This window comes from Labeo rohita, chromosome 1, assembly GCF_022985175.1.
Source record: "Labeo rohita strain BAU-BD-2019 chromosome 1, IGBB_LRoh.1.0, whole genome shotgun sequence".
NCBI lineage: Eukaryota > Metazoa > Chordata > Actinopteri > Cypriniformes > Cyprinidae > Labeo > Labeo rohita.
In genome coordinates this window covers 23,315,520-23,329,845 of record NC_066869.1, presented here as the reverse complement: position 1 = coordinate 23,329,845, position 14,326 = coordinate 23,315,520, and the positions used below count along the sequence as shown (strand labels likewise).

Here is a 14,326-nt window from a genome sequence, read left to right as displayed (position 1 = left end):
ATCCTTTTTTCTGTTTTATTTTCTGGAACACTTTCTAATCAGTTGTCCCAAACACAACTGTAAATGGCTTCCAGTCAGATGTTTTATTATCAGTAATAATGATAACAAACATGCTGACTATATTTATTGGGTGCTAATGTTTAGTTTTCAATGCGTGCATATCATATCAAGATCAATATATTACATATCCCTTTAAATGTATTACAATCACGCAAATTGAACAAAAGGTTTATTCTGCTTCAGTCTGTAAAATCTTTCCTATTTAAGGCTTTCATGATTCACTAAAATATGGCAGATAAATTCTGTAGCAGTTCTGAATTACTTAATGTTCCTAAATGAGATTATCAATCAATCAATAAACAAACAAACAAACTGTAGTTATTTACACAACATTAGTGTATTTTATTATGTTTTATTATATTGCAGTTGATTCACAAAAGCATTAAGCCTCTCAAGACTGTGTATTATATTCAAAAAAATCATTGGCTATGACTTCATACCTGGCTATGACAATACTAATACAGTTTTTAAAATGACTTAAACACTCAAAGTGGTACTTGAGGCCCATTAAATGAAACCATTTATATATTTTATCTTTACACCAAGCCTTCAAAACTACAAGCACATCCAGCTACATCCAGTCATGTATGAAAACACTTAGACATAATTTGTTCATTTACTAATCAAACCAAACTAATCAAATGTTTTGAGAAAGAAATTATTTTTAACCCTTGCATTTCTATCTACAGTTTACAGTGAAACTGTATACAGTATATAAACACACACACACACACATACAACTATACTGTTAACTTTATTTTTAATGTGCTTTATACAATATAGATAGCTTCACAGCAGCAGTATCAAGCTCTAACAAGTCAGTGGTGTCATTATACAGCCCTAGTCAGTTCAGTAGTGATTCAGTTTAGTTGCATATATGAGCATGTACGTGTTTTACATGTTGTGTGTGTGTTTTGTGGATTTATGTGAAACGTTTTGAGATATGGAGCTATAGTAAGCTAGTAATAATAATAATAATAATAATAATAATAATCTAAAATATAATTGGAGATAACAGAATTAAAAATGGCAAAACAAACTTACATAAAAAGGTCAGTGGTTAATGTGTTATAAACTAACAATACAGCAATAATACAGAGTCTGTCTCTAACCCCAGTCAAATTCTCAGTAACTTAAGCAGATTATCTGTACATTTTCAATCAGGCAGTTAAAAGAATAAATAAAGTGTACATATATGTTTAAAAAATGGATACATGAAATGTTAAAATATAACATTGATTTAATATTTATCTTCTTACTTGTGGATTTGTAATGCTTTTTTGGAAAATTGTATAAAATGCTGACATCACATGCTTAAGTATGCTATAGTATGCTGCAAGATGACTTATTGGTGTCTGATGGCTGTTTTAAGATTTCTGTTTCACTTTGTAATGCAGTTAGTTCCCTTTTTAGTTTAGCAATAAGTTTTTCCTTTTTCATCATGTTTGTCTTAGCACTGTTAAGTTCATTTGCCAGTGTAAACATGTGGTGGCTGTAGAAGCTGCTATGATTCTGTTTTATCATGACTACAATCTTCCTCATGAACTCATCAACTTGTGTACGGTTTGACATATCTCTATTGTTGAATAAATGGTAATTCCCTCCGCATTGCTTTATGACATGTTGTAGCTCTGGTGCATCCTTAACGTAATCTTCAAATGTCCTCTCTTCAAGATCATCTGCCCTGGTGAACAAGACCATCATGTATCTGAGCACTTCTCTGCCAAAGACTGTGTAAATCAAGTCAACAGTGTTTCTCTCTTCTTCAGTGAAGCGCCCAATGGCCATTACAAGAAGAAAGACATGAGGACCTGGAGCTACAAGTTTAAAGCAATTCACAATCTCATTCAAGATTTCTTCATTGGACAGTTTTGTGTCATATAGACCAGGAGTGTCCACAACACAAACCTGCCTTCGGTTTATCATCCGGGACCCATATTCACACTGTTTAGTGATTGATGTAGCTCTTGACTCTGACACAAATATCTTCTCACCAAGAATGTTATTTCCTGTAGCACTCTTGCCAACACCAGTTTTACCAACCAAAACTATGCGTATCTCCTGACCTGTTGACATTTTAAGAAGTATTGGTAAACTAATATTTGAGAAGTTTACCTAGAATTAAATACTGTTGCTAGTAAAGATAAGATGGTGGATTGATAAAGAACTTACTCATTGTAGTGCTGTTAATGATTTTTTGCTGGTTGCGTTGCTCCTTCGAGGATTTCAGAAAATCAGATAGCAGTGGTTTTGTTGAAGCAATAAATATGACAGCTTTAATAGCTACCTAAGCCCAACCTCTTTTGCACACGAGTTTTATAATTATATAAGCTTTTATTTTAACTAGGGAGATGAGAGGAAGTGATTCAAAAGGAGATCTAATTTCTGAAGGTAAGTGTTTATGGCACTCACTTACAATAAAAAATCAGCTAATATGGATTTTAGTAGTTATTGCAATGCATGTAATAAATGTAATAAATAAGAGTTTAGAGTTTATTTCATATTATAGTATCTTAAATACCCTGGCTGTCATTTAACATAAAATATCCAACTAAGGCACCTGTTTTTGTTTTTGGGAATCAGAGGTCTAAGGGGATTATTGTAGTTAGATTATGCATTAATTAAAGAAAATGTACATAAAGTAAATCACAGTGTACATTTACAGTCAAATTACAACCTCATGAGCAAATCACACATTTATCGATTGACTGACTGACTGATTGATTGATTGATTGATTAAAATATAAATCCCAAGTATTTCATTGTAGATTACAGTACATGCTTTACTAGTGAATACGTTTTTGGGAGCACTTAAAGTGTTAAAGGGATAGTTCACTTAAAAATTAAAATACTATGGATGTCCATGGGGACCATTAACAGTTTGGTTAACCACATTCTGCAAAATATCTAAACTCATACAGGTTTGGAACAACTAGTGGGGATATAAATGTATATATATCCAAATATTCACCATTGACTGATGTAGGAGCTCAACATGCACTACTAGGACAGTCGCTGGTGAATGCTTGGAACAACTCGCATATTCTTAATCTGCAGATCCAAAGGTTCAGAATCCAACAAGTGTTCAGAATATTGATAAGACATATACATGTTCAGTGAGTGAATTTTAACAGTTTTGGCTTTTTGCCAAACATTTATCAGCTTCACTGATAGCACAGTAAACTGTGACATGCACACACTAGTGTTATTTTGTTCTTAACCCTCACTAATTGGTTGGATAGATGATTAAAAATAATAATACAAATGTACTTCACCAGACTTCCTGTATTCTGTCGCTTCAATGTCATTCAAGTCAATTTAAAGTACTTCAGTAGTTGATTTCTGAGGCTATGCAGCTGAAAAGTGATTTTTGCTGTAATTGATGGGTATCTGTCTTCCCCCAACTGCATTTGATCCATTTTTAAAGAACTACAAAACTGTGGCATGGGGTTGGAAAGTTTGTCAAAGTCTCTCTCACACCTTTTTATGATTGCCACAGTGAAGGACAAAGTGTGCCTCAACCTCACCAGTGTCACAGTGGCATTTCTTTGGCATGCATGTTTGTCTGCCTTTTCCTACTGCCAGACTATAATCACTAGGCTGTTTGAAGGATCTGCTTTTTTTGCTGTTTGAAGGATCTCTGACAGGGTAGAGACATTCTGCCAGATAACACTCCAGTTTACTTAAATTTCCAATGTTTCCACCACTGAATAAAGTGTAAAAAAAGGTAATTGCTGCCTTTTTTAATCCTGCAATTCCAACTTTATTTCTCAGAATTGTGACTTTATTTCTCGGTATTTCAAGTTTATATCTCGCAATTCTGACTTTATAATTTTTCAGAATTGCATGTTTATATCTCGCAATTCTTACTTCTTTTGTCAAACTCGCAATTCTGACTTTATTTCTCTGCGCCTTTGTGCTATAAATGGTTTCAACGGCAACAACATAAACAAGCATTACTGCGCAGGCGCACTTTTGTGCCCCAAACTTAACTAGAATCAATAACAACAGAGTTCCTCTAGAGTAGATTATTTCTGATAACAAGCAAAATATATAACAAGTAACAGTTAAGTTACATTAGTGAGCAATTTAAACTGATGTCTTTAAGATGGGCTGACTAAAAATGAAAATTTATTTTCTGCCTGCAGGAGGTGCTTTTGGAGCAGCTTCCCAGCAACTAGCCAAACAAATAAACAAACACAGACCAATGTTGACTTCGGACCAGGCGTATACGTTTACGTTTATAGAAAATGAAAGGATAGTGTCCATTGGATTCGCAATTCAAAATTTAACCGAAAGTACGGTCATTCAGGTAGCCTACCTTTGGCCTACTTTTTATAGATACTGTTAAATATATATATACATATATATATATATATATATATATATATATATATATACGTTGTGTGAACAGAACAGCACTAGACAGGTAGTGTTCCATCACGTCATACAGTACGAGAGAGGCACTGTGTGTTGTATGTTTTCATGTGTGATTCCAGTAATTTACAGTGACTGCCCCACTACTAATTCACAGACTGACAGTGTGACTAGAACATATAAATAAAGACAAGCAGAGTGACAGTCTACAATCACTGGAACAAATGATTACAGTTTCTAACTGCAATTAAACATATTGTTGCAAATACTTTTTTATTCCACATAATTAATAGAGCACTAATCCGTATTTTTCTTTCTATAGGACATTTATTTGCTTTTTGGACAGTGTAACAGACTACCTTGATAATGGAAGCCCAAGATAAACTGCAGGTTGTCCTGCTTGGTACAACAGGGTCTGGTAAAAGTGCTGCAGGAAACACCATTCTTGGTAAAAAGGTTTTTAAATCCTATGCATCCACTCAATCAGTCACAGTATCAAACCAGACTGAGGCAGCAACAATTAATGGAATGGAAGTCACAGTTGTGGACACTCCTGGATGGCACTGTACTAAAATCTCTGAGGATGAGGTCGCATCACAGATAAAGGCAGCCACTGCGTCACTTAATGGGCATTATTCTTTTCTCATGGTCATCCCCATCGGTTCCTATACAGCAAAAGAGATGCATATGATTTCACAATTATGTAAAGTCCTAGGGGAAGAATTTTTTAATCATACTACACTTTTGTTCTCATTCCATGATAACCTTGAGTCAAAATCCTTCGGACAGTTTATTGAAGAAGAAGAGGGAGCATTGAGGAGCATTATTAACCGCTGTGGAAATCGAGTGCACACCTGGAACAACAGAGATAGTTCATCTGTGAACAAACTGAAGTTGTTTGAGGATCTAAAAAAAACACAGAGAATGAATGAAAATTCTGTGGAGAGCTCCCAGAGTGAAAAGCAAGATGAAAAAATGATTGGAAAACCAGAACAAGATCAAATCACATCTGATGAAACAATAAGACATGCAAGTGCACATAAAGACACTACAGAAACACTGGACAAGCCAAATGAAGTCAGAGTTCTTGTCCTGGGAATGGCTGGAGTAGGAAAGACCTCAACCATTAAGACACTTTTAGGAAATGATAATGAAACTGAAAGCAGAAAAGTTTATACAACCAAAAAGTCTGGATTTAATTTAAAGTTGATTGATTCTCCTGGCATTAAGAAAGATACACAAGTGAATGATATCGTCTCTCAGTTTCTGTCATGTGCCACTCTAAGGCCACATGTAATTATGATTGTACTCAGAGTGGAAAAAGATACCAAGGAAACCTTCGAAATTGTAGATCACATACTCGCATGTCTTGACACATTAAGAAAACACACAATGATCATTTTCTCTGGAAAGGACAATCTAGAAAACAATGGTATTGAAGAATACATTAAGAAAAGTCCAGAAATTGAATGTCTTGTAAACAAGTGTGGAAAAAGATTTCATGCACTGAATAACAAGGACGCCTGTGATCAGACTCAAGTAAACCAACTGGTGGACAAGATTGCTGAAATATACTGTGAAAATGAAAAGAGGAAATGTCCAGATCACATAGGTAAAAAACAGGTGTAGCCTACTTTATAGGGGTGTGACGACGAGATCTCATTCCATGATCTCATAATATTAAAATGTGATGAGATGTCTCATTTAGGTAAAAAGCCGTCCCGGGATATCGCTAAATCGAGGGTGAAATTAGCATAGACTGTGTGGCACATTATCTTTACAACCCCACATACAAATGTTGGCTGGGATGCTATATTTCAGTTCTGTTACTTTTATATGAAAATAAATGTGATGAACAAGACACTCAAAGTACTTGCTATTTAATTCCATTCGAAAGACATATTTATCATCCATTTTTAACTTTAAATAGAACATCTTTTAGATTTTTTTTTTAAAAACGGTCTATAAGAGAGCACGCAAGTACTGTAGGCGCTATTGAGCTCTGTGTCACTCTTTTTGCACTTGAATTGCTTAAAGTCGCTTAAATGTTTAAATAGTGGAGACACTAGGCTCACTTGAGATGAGCAAAATTTGCATAGAACCAATCAACGGTGATCACCATAAGATGATGCATTCTGGTTAGAAATGTGTCCGAGAGCGGTCTGCCTTGCTGTGATGTCACTCTGACATATGCCAAAAATCTCTTGACAGTCGACAGTGCAGTCGAGCGCAGTTGCTCTGTCCAGCACAGCTGCACTGACCAAAAGCACGATGGGAAACTACTTAGTGATGACATAGCTTATTGCTCATTGGTTTAAACAACTGTGATGCTGCATTCTCTTTTAAAATGTTTCCTTTGTATATGTGACATTGTGTGAATATCAGTGACTTTTCTGATTAGCGATTGGCTCTTTTATTCAGTAGGCGGGGTTTCCTTTGATAGAGCAGCCATTTTGAACATTGGTATTGAGCGTCTTTTTTGTTCTTATCGTGTAGAATGAGTGCTCAGCAACGCCGCTCCCAATACATCGAGTACGTGCAACCGTGAATTTGAAAATGAATGAACGCGAGTGCAAATTCAAAAGTGATTTCAGTACCCTGCATTTTGAGAGCAGCTCCCTGATGTGCTCAAATTAGGCTACATAGCATTTCTGACAATATCAAACCTATCTTAGGCTAGGCTTTGAAATTGTATCCATCTCTTGGCATAGTATCATGCTTGAAGAAAAATGTGGTCTCTTTTCATCATTTCTACTGTTTATTTCTGTGTTCAGTTTGTAGAAAGGAGTTCAGTTAGTTCAGGTAGTTAGAAGTTCTAGAAGCTTATAATTCATGTACAGTTCTAAGGTCTGAAGAGACTTATAGAAATACAGAAGAGAAGCCAGTCAGTTGAGCTTTTGGCAAAACCTTTACAGTGCTCAGATATTGTTGTTTTTTTTACTACATATGATAATTCATATTCACTGAAATGACATTCTGAAAAGACACTGATTACAAAATGATTAGTTAAAACATTTCAATGCACTTGCAAACTAATTTTCTAGTCATGTATTTGATCATTGAGGATTGCTTAAAAATACTGTGTAAAAATCTCATCTCATCTCTTTTTGTGCAACCAATTTCATGTCCATCTCGTTAGCCAAGTATCTCATCACACCCCTTGTACTTATGTTAAAAAACAACAACAACAACAATAAAAAGCCTAAACGAAGCATTAATAATTACATATTAAATCAAAATTGGATGAGGTTGTGACTGTGTTTGTTTCTTTTAATTTTTACAGAAAAGCTACAAAAACTGAGCGATGAAGAGTCTTCTGAGAGTACATATTTTTAAAAGAGGTATTATGTATTTATATATTCATGCACAGACATAATTCTGATTATTTTATTATTTTATTTAGTCAAAAATGACATTTTTGTCATTGTTTATTTACCCTCACCTTGCCCCAAACCTGTATAAATTAACATTTCTGTTGAACACAAAAGAAAATATTTTGAATATTTTTTCCCCATGCTGTAGACGACAATGGCAACCACAAACGGTTTGGTTATGAACATTCTTAAAAATATCTTCTTTTATGTTCAGCAAAGGAACAAAACTCATCTCATACAGGTTATAACAACCTGGGAGTAAGTAAATGATGACAGAATTTAAATTTTTGGGCTGAACTATTCCTTTAGTAACATTTTCTGATTAGCTGTCACTGACTGTCTGCTTGATTGTGACCTCTCTCTTCTTTTTAAGGCCTCAAGAAATGTTGAAAGAGATGTGCTGGAGATTTTTCATTTCATTTCATTTTAGCATCTTTCCACTCATTCTTTTTTATCTGTAGATATCAGAGTCACACCAATTTATGTATAAAAACATCTTATTTATGTGTGTAATATTCTCTTCAGTTATGAGTTATTATTATGTTAACTTTACAGGTCACACAACCAACTCAAGACTAGTCAGTGAAAAAAGGTGTGAGGATAATAAACAACAAAATAAATGTTTCTGTGTCAGTGAGTTGGATATTCAGGATTAGGTTGGAAATGATCAAATATACTCATAAATACGCTATTTGTTTTGCACATTGTGCAACAACTTTCTGACCAGAATCACAGTGCCACTGAGCACCTAATGATTTAAAATGTTGAGATAAAACTTTTATACTTATCTATAAAGTGTTATTAGTACAATAAATTTTACTACACAGGGTATAAATGTAAGGTGTGATTATCTATTAATTACACACAAGACCATTTTTTTGTCCTATGAAATAGCATTTCCTCCAAGGATTCTATCTTGATTTTGTACTTAATGCAGTTTCTGTTTTATCATGTGAACTTGTGAGATGAATGCTTATCCATCTTTTCAATGTATTTCTTTGTTCAATATTTGATCTAATCACTACTTTTTGACTATTTAACTTAGTGTGTGTGTGAAATTCAATAAACATGAGATTTGAATTTCATTGTTTATCTTTCTACTTTTCTTTTAGTAAACATTTTACGCAGCTTCACATAAGTCTTACTGAAGCTTTAATTGTCATGATATTTTATACCCCTAACCATAACAGAAAACCTTATTTTTTAAATTTGTGAAGTCATTATGAAAAATGCACCCTACACAGACAGCTTTGAAAGATTTTTTTTCTTAATTATGACCTTTTAAAGAGGTGTCAAACCAGCACCATACATTCTTATATAAATACAGTGAAAATCCTTATGTATTACACACACACACAAAAGTTGATTATGTTGCATTTTTCATCTTCATACAAATGAATATACACTTTATTTACCACCATGTAGGTTATTATTTAAAATTCAAGTGTGTCTTGGTTGATTCAATAGATCAGTAACAATATACAACATACACGCTACAATACTAGCCTATAATATATAGCCTGTAACAGTGTGTTGTTATTATTACATATGGGGGAAACAAAAATAACATCCAAAACATTTCATATACAGGGGTTGGGCAAAATAATATGAAAACCAAGGAAATATTTTTCTTTATTAAGGTGTATTACCACCATTCCCCTTTAAAACATCTTCTAACCTTAGAATATATTCATACAACTAGCTTCCTGTTGAAGAAAGGAATCTGCTTCTAATTCTTCTCTCCAAAACTGACCACAGTGGTTTGAAAATATTTATGTCAGGTGATTTGTCTGACCAGAGGAGATGTTAAAGTTAAAGTTTATCTTGGTGCTCCAACTGTCCAGGTTTTATAACACCAAAACACCATCTTTGCTGCATTTTGAAACTGGTGTCTTTGGTTAAATATTAAAGCAGTTTTTGCTGCAGTAATTCTGTTTTTCTAACATTTGTTTTTGTCCACTGTTCTCCTTTCACTGATGAAGACTTTGTCTACAGCTCTAAAAGGGGTCATCGGATGCAAAGTTCAGTTTTACATACTGTTTGAACATTAATGTGTGTTGTGTATGTACACATCTGCCCTATAATGATAAAAATCCATGCATTTTTAATTGATCTGTAAAAATAATTTCCCCTTTTCCAAATCGAGCCATTCTCAGATGCCTGTCAGTGTGGCGTCACACAGACAGAGGCCGCTCCCACAATAGTTGATTGATATGAGCGTCTTACCTCAGACCCTGCCTACATCAGCTGTAATATTCGACCTCCATTGTTTAGATGCCGGAGCAGGGATGTAAATTAGACAAGAATATCTCAGATTGAGCGATTGAGGTGTTGTGCTTCTGGACGTAATAATGAACATAGTGGTCGTCATTTACTCCCGACATCTGAGCTGCTGAAGATGCAGTGGGTTACGCTTGTTTGTGAAGGGAATGCACCTCTCAATCTACATATATCCGTCTATGTTCGCGCAAATCATTCATGATCCAGCTTCACTTACAGCACAAGTGAGTATAAGGGTTTTTTATGAATCTCTGCGATCGCCGTTTTGCAGCTCAACACACTAAATGCGGCTAAAGTAAACAGGCTCGTCACTCCATGGTAAGAAGAGAGGGGCGGGGAGAGCAGAGCTCATTTGCATTTAAAGAAACAATCCATCAGAATGGGTTGATTTTTGCTCATTTTGACAAGGTAAAAAGGGTGTTGTTTTAGACTACCACTGAGATTTTTTAACCAAAGTATGTTATAGATTTTTTCATTAAGACCCTAAAGAATCATATCAGCTTGGAAAATGGGCATCCAATGACCTCTTTAATAAAGCTGCTCTAATAGAGGGGTATAGCGCAACCTGATAGGCTCAATACAGTGTATATATTTGTGTTATTTGTCAATGTATTTAAATACATATAAATACATTGTAGGCTGTTTTTAATTAAAATTACCTTTTTGACACAATAAAACCATGTGAATAAACAGATCATTGACTGATTTGTTAATTTAATTATTGTTATTGCTGCTATTGATTCACGATTTAAGAACTGATTAAATATTTTTACAAGAAAAAAGGAAAAAGCTATATTTAATATGATACATTAAATGGCACATGAGCTCTTTAGTACGTGATTAATTCTAGCCAGTGTTAATCAGATTACAGGTGAACACTGATAAAACAGGTCACAAAGGGACGCAAGAGATGTAACTGGTTACAAAAATATTTAAAGAGTTTCAAAAGCTTTCACTGAGAACTAATACACCTTCGGCACTCATATGTATGCACCCTCTCAGGGTAGATAAGGTACAAAGTTGTACTTTTTGAAAAGGTACCATCCCAGTGTCAGCTTTTGCATTTTTTTTTTTTTTTTTTTGAGAGTGAATATATGAAGATGATCAGCTGTATTGCCAAGACTACATAGATTTTCTATGTCTGTGTCTTTTGGATGCTGCTGATTCATATTCACCAGCCATGCAGACAAAATATCCTTTTTTGTCTTTCACTTACTGGTAAAATTTATAATCAGTAGTTCCAAGCACAAATGTAAACGATTTCCAGTCAGCTAGTATCATGCATTGATAATATATATTTTTATTGGTTGTTAATGTTTAATTTAGTTTTACTGTATGCATTTCATATCATAGTCCATATATTTTACAGCTCATTACATTTAGTACAGCCACGTAAACTGAATAAAAAGGTCACAGAGGTTGTACCAATAAAGACAAGAAACAAACTGGTAGTTAAAAAATAGAATTTCCTAAATGTCCCAAGTGAGATTTTCAGTTATTATGTAACATTATTGTATTGTATCGTGATTTATTACACTGCAGTAGATTCATAAAAGCACAAAGCCACTCAAGATTATGCATTATATTCTAATAATTTTGCTATATTCTACAGTACTTGGCTATGCCAGTACTACTACGATTATGTTAAGCTTTAGTACATTTAACTGTATTTATTTATTTATTTATTCACTTAATTTGGTTTACACTCAGGAAATGTTTGACAATTAATGTGGTGTTGTTTCACATATTTTTGTTTGACAAAGCACTTTTTCCCTGCTTACAGTAAACTGTTGATTTGAGCAGTATTTAGTTCCACTGTTCAAGGTTCAAACCGCAGCGAGAGTTCATGATTTTATTGTATCAGTACATTTCAATAAATCAATAATTCTCTCAGACTAATTACTTGGGTGGTAGTTTTTCAGAATTAGAATGGTTTTCTCTTTGGATTTATGTATATGCTTTATTTATTTATTTATTTTTACTGTGTTTTTTCTAAGACATTGTTAGATGTATTTCCTGTTATAGCTATGTAAAAACTTGATATCTGTATCATAGCTATTAAACTATATCTTTAAATAATTTTATTTAAAAATTCCAAGGACTAAGTTAAGGAGACTGCTGTTTGCAGCAGTAGCGCCTTTGGAATAGCCTACCTTTTCATGTCAGGAATTTTGATTCTGTCTATGTTTTTAAAGCACAGCTAAATACATATTTGTTCGCCATGGTGTATTCTTTTTGTTGATAATTGTTATTATTGTTGTTGTTTTAGGTGATGTTTTATTTGTTTTTTTTTTTTTTGTTGTTTTGTTTTATCTTTATATTGTGATGATATAAAGCACTTTGGTCAATATGTGTTGTTTTAATAGTGCTATATAAATAAAATTTATATTACATTACATTTTAAATCAGTATTTAACCTCAGGATGAGATCAGAGTAAAAAGAGGTTCTAAAGTCTGATTTTGGGCTGGCTATGCTTTAAAATTGAAGTTTTAAATGTTTCAAAATGATTAACAGTTGAAAACATAAGTTAGAAATGTAGAACCAATGTAATCAGTTACATTAATTAAGTGACTGAAATAGTTACATTACTTACCTTTTAATAAGGTAACTTGTAATCTGTAACCTATTACATTAACAAAGTAACCTTCCCAACGCTGGTAATAGGTAGAGTGTAATAAAAAGCTGCAAAAAGAGTCACAAAAGAGTCAACTATAAAACAAGATTTTATTTATTATTATTTTTAACAGACTTAAAAATGGCAAAACAAGCATATTTAAAAGATCAGTGGTTAAAATGCTAAAAAATAATAATACAGCAGCAGTAAGAGTCAGTAAACTTCTAACTCCAATCAAATTCCTATAAATTAAGCAGATTATCGGTACATTTTCAACAGGGTAAATAAAACAATTAATAAAGTGTACATGTATGTTTAAAAAACAATCATAACAGAAAGATTAATATAATCATTAGTTGTTAGAATATGACATTTATTGTATATCTTCTGCCACATTTATATTGTATGAAATACTACATTATGCTGCAACTTTTATTTGTTTCTTTTTGTAATGCTTTTATTTCCTTTTAAGGTCAGCAATAATCTTGTCCTTTTCCCTCATGGTTTCTTTGAGCATTGTTGAGTTCATTTGCCATTGTAAACAAGTTGTGGCTGTAGAAGCTGTTATCATTCTGTTTTATCATGGCTTCAATCTTCCTCATGAACTCATCAACTTGTGTGCGATTTGTCTTTTCTTGTTGTTGAATAAATGGTAATTCTCACCGCATGTATTTATCACTTGTTGTAGCTCTGGTGCCTCCTTAATGTAATCCTCAAATCTCACATCATCAAGATCATCTGCTCTGGTGAACAAGACCATCATGTGGCTGAGCACTGCTTGGCCAAAGACTGAGTGAATCATTTCAACAGTGTTTCTCTCTTCCTCAGTGAAGCGCCCAATGGCCATTACAAGAAGAAAGACATGAGGACCTGGAGCAGCATATCTCAGGCATTTCACAATCTCATTTAAGACTTCTTCATTGGGCAGTTTTGTGTCATATAGACCTGGAGTGTCCACAACACAAATCTGCCTTCTGTTTACCATCTGTGATGCATATGCACACTGTTTAGTGATTGATGTAGCTCTTGACTCTGACACAAATATCTTTTCACCAAGAATGGTATTTCCTGTAGCACTCTTGCCAACACCTGTTTTACCAACCAAAACTATGCGTATCTCCCTACCTGATGACAAATACAAATACAAAAGTATTTGTTAACAAACATTTAATAAGTTGAACTAATATTAACTAGAATTAAATACTGTTGTTAGTAGACATAAGATGGTGGATTGATAGAGATGTGAACTTACTCATTGTAGTGCTGTTAATGATTCCCTGCTGGTTATTTTGCTCCTTCAAGGATTTCAGAAGATCAACTGGCAGTGGGTTTATTGAAGCTGTCACTACAGAGTTCTGTTTATTGCCTTCAGTTTTAAATAATTATCTAAGCCCGACCTCTTTTGCATGTGAGTTTTATGATTGGAGCTTTTACTTGAACTATTTAGTAAAGGAGATGAGAGGAAGTGATTCAAAGGGAGATCTGCTCTCTGAAGGTAAGCGTTTATGGCACTTACTTACAAAAAGAAATCAGTTAGTTGACAAATATGGATTTTAATAGTTATCGTAATGCATGTAATAAATCTAAGGTTTTTGACATTAAAAGAATATTTCATATACC

At 33.7% G+C, this 14,326-nt stretch overlaps 3 protein-coding genes across 3 annotated transcripts; 1 reads left to right on the top strand and 2 right to left on the bottom strand.

Annotated features, from left to right (window-relative positions):
- Positions 1–434: 434 nt before the first annotated feature.
- On the bottom strand, positions 435–2,294 carry LOC127169506 (GTPase IMAP family member 7). Its single transcript, XM_051116941.1, has 2 exons — positions 2,233–2,294; positions 435–2,126 (listed from the first exon to the last, which is right to left on the bottom strand). Exons 1-2 carry the CDS (start codon positions 2,234–2,236, stop codon positions 1,384–1,386), a joined length of 747 nt encoding a protein of 248 aa, XP_050972898.1. The 5' UTR covers positions 2,237–2,294; the 3' UTR covers positions 435–1,383.
- A 135-nt stretch (positions 2,295–2,429) lies between these two features.
- LOC127182175 (GTPase IMAP family member 8) lies at positions 2,430–8,167 on the top strand. The gene is made up of 3 exons (XM_051137355.1): positions 2,430–2,451; positions 4,760–6,049; positions 7,721–8,167. The coding sequence occupies exons 2-3, from the start codon at positions 4,804–4,806 to the stop codon at positions 7,771–7,773; spliced, it is 1,299 nt and encodes a 432-aa protein (XP_050993312.1). The 5' UTR covers positions 2,430–2,451; positions 4,760–4,803; the 3' UTR covers positions 7,774–8,167.
- A 4,675-nt stretch (positions 8,168–12,842) lies between these two features.
- LOC127170340 (GTPase IMAP family member 4-like) lies at positions 12,843–14,039 on the bottom strand. The gene is given in 3 exon segments (XM_051118221.1): positions 12,843–13,334; positions 13,337–13,831; positions 13,959–14,039. Coding segments are annotated over 3 exon segments (654 nt in total). The 5' UTR covers positions 13,963–14,039; the 3' UTR covers positions 12,843–13,179.
- Between the last annotated feature and the right edge of the window lie 287 nt (positions 14,040–14,326).